This window comes from Oncorhynchus tshawytscha, unplaced genomic scaffold (genome assembly GCF_018296145.1).
Source record: "Oncorhynchus tshawytscha isolate Ot180627B unplaced genomic scaffold, Otsh_v2.0 Un_contig_6062_pilon_pilon, whole genome shotgun sequence".
Classification (NCBI taxonomy): domain Eukaryota; kingdom Metazoa; phylum Chordata; class Actinopteri; order Salmoniformes; family Salmonidae; genus Oncorhynchus; species Oncorhynchus tshawytscha.
Window position 1 is genome coordinate 194,001 of NW_024609527.1, and position 6,000 is coordinate 200,000.

The 6,000-nt window shown below is 45.5% G+C and overlaps 1 protein-coding gene across 1 annotated transcript in view; it reads left to right on the top strand.

Annotated features, from left to right (window-relative positions):
• LOC121845024 (tyrosine-protein phosphatase non-receptor type 9-like) overlaps nt 1-6,000 on the top strand; it is a gene marked incomplete at its 3' end in the record, with an annotated part of 29,469 nt that overhangs the window by 23,297 nt on the left and 172 nt on the right. Inside the window, exons 10-12 of the mRNA XM_042315726.1 lie at nt 590-659; nt 5,494-5,572; nt 5,866-6,000. The exon at nt 5,866-6,000 is cut by the window's right edge and continues 172 nt beyond it. Of these exons, the coding sequence (XP_042171660.1) occupies nt 590-659; nt 5,494-5,572; nt 5,866-6,000 (284 nt within the window). The remainder of the gene's footprint in view (nt 1-589; nt 660-5,493; nt 5,573-5,865) is intronic.

Consider the following 6,000-nt stretch of genomic DNA (forward strand, 5'->3'; position numbering starts at 1 on the left):
GGGCTGTCATGTGCCTTATACTGAGGAGTGGCTTCCCTCTGGCCACTCTACCATAAAGGCCTGATTGGTGGAGTACTGCAGAGATGGTTGTCCTTCTGGAAAATTCTCCCATCTCCACAGAGGAACTTGGAGCTCTGTCAGAGTGACCATCAGGTTCTTGGTCACCTCCCTGACCATGGTCCTTCTCTCCTGATTGGTCAGTTTGGCCGGGCGGCTCTATGAAGAGTCTTGGTGTGTTCTTGAGGATCTTTAATGCTGCAGAAATGTTTTGGTATCCTTCTCTAGATCTGTGCCTCGGCACAATCCTGTCTCTGAGCTCTACGGACAATTCCTTCAACCTCACGGATTGGTTTTTGATCTGACACGCACTGTTAACTGTGGGACCTTATATAGACAGGTGTGTGCCTTTCCATATCATGTCCAATCAATTGAATTTACCACAGGTGGACTCCAATCAAGTTGTTGAAAAATCTCAAGGATGATCAATGGAAACAGGATGCACCTGAGCTTTGTTTCGACTTGAAAACTAATGTGTGTGTGTGTGTGTGTGTGTGTGTGTGTGTGTGTGTGTGTGTGTGTGTGTTCCAAGACGTCAGACTACATCAATGCTAGTCTTATGGACGGCTACAAGAGGAGCAACGCTTATATCGCAACTCAGGGTGAGTTGGGGAACATAGTTGGATAGGTCTGGGTAGTTGGATAGGTCTGGGTAGTTGGATAGGTCTGGGTAGTTGGATAGGTCTGGGTAGTTGGATAGGTCTGGGTAGTTGGATAGGTCTGGATAGTTGGACAGGGCTGGATAGTTGGACAGGGCTGGATAGTTGGACAGGGCTGGATAGGGCTGGATAGTTGGATAGGTCTGGATAGTTGGATAGGTCTGGATATTTGGATAGGTCTGGATAGTTGGGTAGGGCTGGATAGGTCTGGATAGTTGGACAGGGCTGGATAGTTGGACAGGGCTGAATAGTTGGATAGGGCTGGATAGGGCTGGATAGTTGGATAGGTCTGGATATTTGGATAGGTCTGGATAGTTGGATAGGTCTGGGTAGTTGGATAGGTCTGGATAGTTGGATAGGTCTGGATAGTTGGATAGGTCTGGATAGGGCTGGATAGGTCTGGATAGTTGGGTAGGGCTGGATAGTTGGATAGGTCTGGATAGTTGGGTAGGTCTGGATAGGTCTGGATAGTTGGATAGGTCTGGATAGTTGGATAGGTCTGGATAGGTCTGGATAGTTGGGTAGGGCTGGATAGTTGGATAGGTCTGGATAGTTGGATAGGTCTGGATAGGTCTGGTTAGTTGGATAGTTGGATAGGTCTGGATAGTTGGATAGGTCTGGATAGTTGGATAGGTCTGGATAGTTGGATAGGTCTGGATAGTTGGATAGGTCTGGATAGGTCTGGATAGGTCTGGATAGGTCTGGGTAGTTGGATAGGTCTGGATAGTTGGAAAGGTCTGGATAGTTGGGTAGGTCTGGATAGTTGGGTAGGGCTGGATAGTTGGGTAGGGCTGGATAGTTGGGTAGGTCTGGATAGTTGGGTAGGTCTGGATAGTTGGGTAGGACTGGATAGTTGGGTAGGTCTGGATAGTTGGGTAGGTCTGGATAGTTGGGTAGGTCTGGATAGTTGGGTAGGTCTGGATAGTTGGATAGTTGGATAGGTCTGGATAGTTGGATAGGTCTCGATAGTTGGATAGGTCTGGATAGGTCTCGATAGTTGGATAGGTCTGGATAGGTCTCGATAGTTGGATAGGTCTGGATAGGTCTGGATAGTTGGATAGGTCTGGATAGGTCTGGATAGTTGGATAGGTCTCGATAGTTGGATAGGTCTGGATAGGTCTCGATAGTTGGATAAGTCTGGATAGGTCTCGATAGTTGGATAGGTCTGGATAGGTCTGGATAGTTGGATAGGGCTGGATAGTTGGGTAGGTCTGGATAGTTGGGTAGGTCTGGATAGTTGGGTAGGTCTGGATAGTTGGATAGGTCTGGATAGTTGGATAGGTCTGGATAGTTGGATAGGTCTGGATAGGTCTCGATAGGTCTGGATAGGTCTGGATAGGTCTGGATAGGTCTCGATAGTTGGATAGGTCTGGATAGGTCTCGATAGTTGGATAGGGCTGGATAGTTGGATAGGTCTGGATAGTTGGATAGGGCTGGATAGTTGGACAAGGCTGGATAGTTGGATAGGTCTGGATAGGGCTGGATAGTTGGATAGGTCTGGATAGTTGGATAGGTCTGGATAGTTGGATAGGTCTGGATAGTTGGATAGGTCTGGGTAGTTGGATAGGTCTGGATAGTTGGATAGGTCTGGATAGTTGGATAGGTCTGGATAGTTGGATAGGTCTGGATAGTTGGATAGGTCTGGATAGTTGGATAGGTCTGGATAGTTGGATAGGTCTGGGTAGTTGGACAGGGTTGGATAGGTCTGGATAGTTGGATAGGGCTGGATAGTGTGATAGGGCTGGATAGTTGGACAGGGTTGGATAGGTCTGGATAGTTGGATAGGGCTGGATAGGTCTGGATAGTTGGATAGGGCTGGATAGTTGGATAGGGCTGGATAGTGTGATAGGGCTGGATAGTTGGATAGGGCTGGATAGTGTGATAGGGCTGGATAGTTGGACAGGGTTGGATAGGTCTGGATAGTTGGATAGGGCTGGATAGTTGGACAGGGCTGGATAGGGCTGGATAGTTGGACAAGGCTGGATAGTTGGACAGGGCTGGATAGTTGGACAGGGCTGAATAGTTGGATAGGTCTGGATAGTTGGATAGGTCTGGATAGTTGGATAGGTCTGGATAGTTGGATAGGTCTGGATAGGTCTGGATAGTTGGATAGGTCTGGAAAGGTCTGGATAGTTGGATAGGTCTGGATAGTTGGATAGGTCTGAATAGTTGGATAGGTCTCGATAGTTGGATAGGTCTGGATAGTTGGATAGGTCTGGATAGTTGGATAGGTCTGGATAGTTGGATAGGTCTGGATAGTTGGACAGTTGAATAGGTCTTGATAGTTGGATAGGTCTGGATAGTTGGATAGTTGGATAGGTCTGAATAGTTCTGGATAGTTGGAAAGGTCTGGATAGTTGGATAGGTCTGGATAGTTGGATAGGTCTGGATTGTTGGATAGGTCTGAATTGTTGGATAGGTCTGGATAGTTGGATAGGTCTGAATAGGTCTGGATAGTTGTATAGGTCTGGATAGTTGGATAGGTCTGGATAGTTGGATAGGTCTGGATAGTTGGATAGGTCTGAATAGTTGGATAGGTCTGGATAGTTGGATAGGTCTGGATAGTTGGATAGGTCTGAATAGTTGGATAGGTCTGGATAGTTGGATAGGTCTGGATAGTTGAAAAGAGTTGGATAGGTCTGGATAGGTCTGGATAGTTGGATAGGTCTGGATAGTTGGAAAGAGTTGGATAGGTCTGGATAGTTGGATAGGTCTGGATAGTTGGATAGGTCTGGATAGTTGGATAGGTCTGGATAGGGCTGGATAGGTCTGGATAGTTGGATAGGGCTGGATAGTTGGATAGGTCTGGATAGGTGGATAGGGATGGATAGTTGGATAGTTCTGGATAGGTCTGGGTAGTTGGGTAGGGCTGGATAGGTCTGGATAGTTGGATAGGGCTGGATAGGTCTGGATAGTTGTGTAGGGATGGATAGGTCTGGATAGGTCTGGATAGTTGGATTGGTCTGGATAGGTCTGTTTAGTTGGATAGGTCTGGTTAGTTGGATAGGTCTGGATAGTTGGTTGGGTCTCGATAGTTGGATAGGTCTGGATAGTTGAATAGGTCTGGATAGTTGGATAGGTCTGGATAGGTCTGGATAGTTGAATAGGTCTGGATAGTTGGATAGGTCTGGATAGGTCTGGATAGTTGGATAGGTCTGGATAGTTGGATAGGTCTGGATAGGTCTGGATAGTTGGATAGGTCTGGATAGTTGGATAGGTCTGGATAGTTGGATAGGTCTGGATAGTTGGATTGGTCTGGATAGGTCTGTTTAGTTGGATAGGTCTGGATAGGTCTGGTTTGTTGGATAGGTCTGGATAGTTGGTTGGGTCTCGATAGTTGGATAGGTCTGGATAGTTGGATAGGTCTGGATAGGTCTGGATAGTTGGATAGGTCTGGACAGTTGGATATGTCTGGATAGGTCTGGATAGTTGGATAGGTCTGGATAGTTGGATAGGTCTGGATAGTTGTGGTTTGACTTATGGTTGAGTTATAGTTTGACCGTTGTGGTTGCGATTGAGTTGGGGTTTGACTGCTTTGGTTGAGTTATGGTCTTTTTATGGTTGTGTTGTGGTTTGACAGCTTTGGTTGAGTTGTGGTTGTTTTATGGTTGTGTTGTGGTTCAGTTGTGGTTTGACAGCTTTGGTTGAGTTGTGGTTGAGTTGTGGTTTGACAGCTTTAGTTGAGTTGTGGTCTTTTTATGGTTGTGTTGGGGTTGAGTTGTGGTTTTACAGCTTTGGTTGAGTTGTGGTTGTGTTGTGGTTGTTTTATGGTTGAGTTGTGGTTTTGTTGTGGTATGGTTGTGTTGTCGTTGTTTTATGGTTGAGTTGTGGTTGTTTTATGGTTGTGTTGTGGATGTGGTATGGTTGTGTTGTCGTTGTTTTATGGTTGAGTTGTGGTTGTGTTGTGGTTGTTTTATAGTTGTGTTGTGGTTGTTTTATGGTTGTGTTGTGGTTGTTTTATGGTTGTGTTGTGGTATGGTTGTGTTGTGGTTGTTTTATAGTTGTGTTGTGGTTGTTTTATGGTTGTGTTGTGGTTGTTTTTATAGTTGTGTTGTGGTTGTTTTATGGTTGTGTTGTGGTTGTTTTATGGTTGTGTTGTGGTTGTTTTATGGTTGTGTTGTGGTTGTTTTATGGTTGTGTTGTGGTTGTTTTATGGTTGTGTTGTGGTTGTTTTATGGTTGTGTTGTGGTATGGTTGTGTTGTGGTTGTGTTGTGGTTGTTTTATGGTTGTGTTGTGGTTGTTTTATGGTTGTGTTGTGGTTGTTTTGTGGTATGGTTGTGTTGTGGTTGTGTTGTGGTTGTTTTTATGGTTGTGTTGTCGTTGTTTTATGGTTGTGTTGTGGTTGAGTTGTGGTTGTTTTATGGTTGAGTTGTGGTTGTGTTGTGGTTGTTTTATGGTTGAGTTGTGGTTGTTTTATGGTTGTGTTGTGGTTGTTGTGGTTGAGTTGTGGTTGTTTTATGGTTGTGTTGTGGTGGTGTTGTGGTTGAGTTGTGGTTGTTTTATGGTTGAGTTGTGGTTGTGTTGTGGTTGTTTTATGGTTGTGTTGTGGTTGTGTTGTGGTTGTTTTATGGTTGTGTTGTGGTTGTTTTATGGTTGTGTTGTGGTTGTGTTGTGGTTGAGTTGTGGTTGTTTTATGGTTGAGTTGTGGTTGAGTTGTGGTTGTTTTATGGTTGTTTTATGGTTGTGTTGTGGTTGTTTTATGGTTGAGTTGTGGTTGTTTTATGGTTGTGTTGTGGTTGTTTTATGGTTGTTTTATGGTTGTGTTGTCATTGCCAGGTCCTCTGCCGAAGACGTTTGGTGATTTCTGGCGCATGGTGTGGGAGCAGATGGTGCTGATAGTTGTCATGACTACCAGGTAACCCTAGAGTTCTAATGCACACTGACAGACTGGGTTCAACCTCACCAACACTGACAGACTGGGTTCAACCTCACCAACACTGACAGACTGGGTTCAACCTCACCAACACTGACTGACTGGGTTCACTGACCTCACCACCAACACTGGCAGACTGGGTTCAACCTCACCAACACTGACAGACTGGGTTCAACCTTTGTTTGTTGTGTGTGTGTGTGTGTGTGTGTGTGTGTGTGTGTGTGTGTGTGTATGTGTGACTGTGACTGACTGGGTTCAACCTGTGTGTGTTTCAGGGTGGTAGAGCGAGGGAGAGTAAAGTGTGGTCAGTACTGGCCGAAAGAGGAGGGGACAACGGAGCAGCATGGACACTTCCTGGTTAGGAACACATCCATCCAGCTATATCAGGACTTCAGACTGTCTCACCTGGA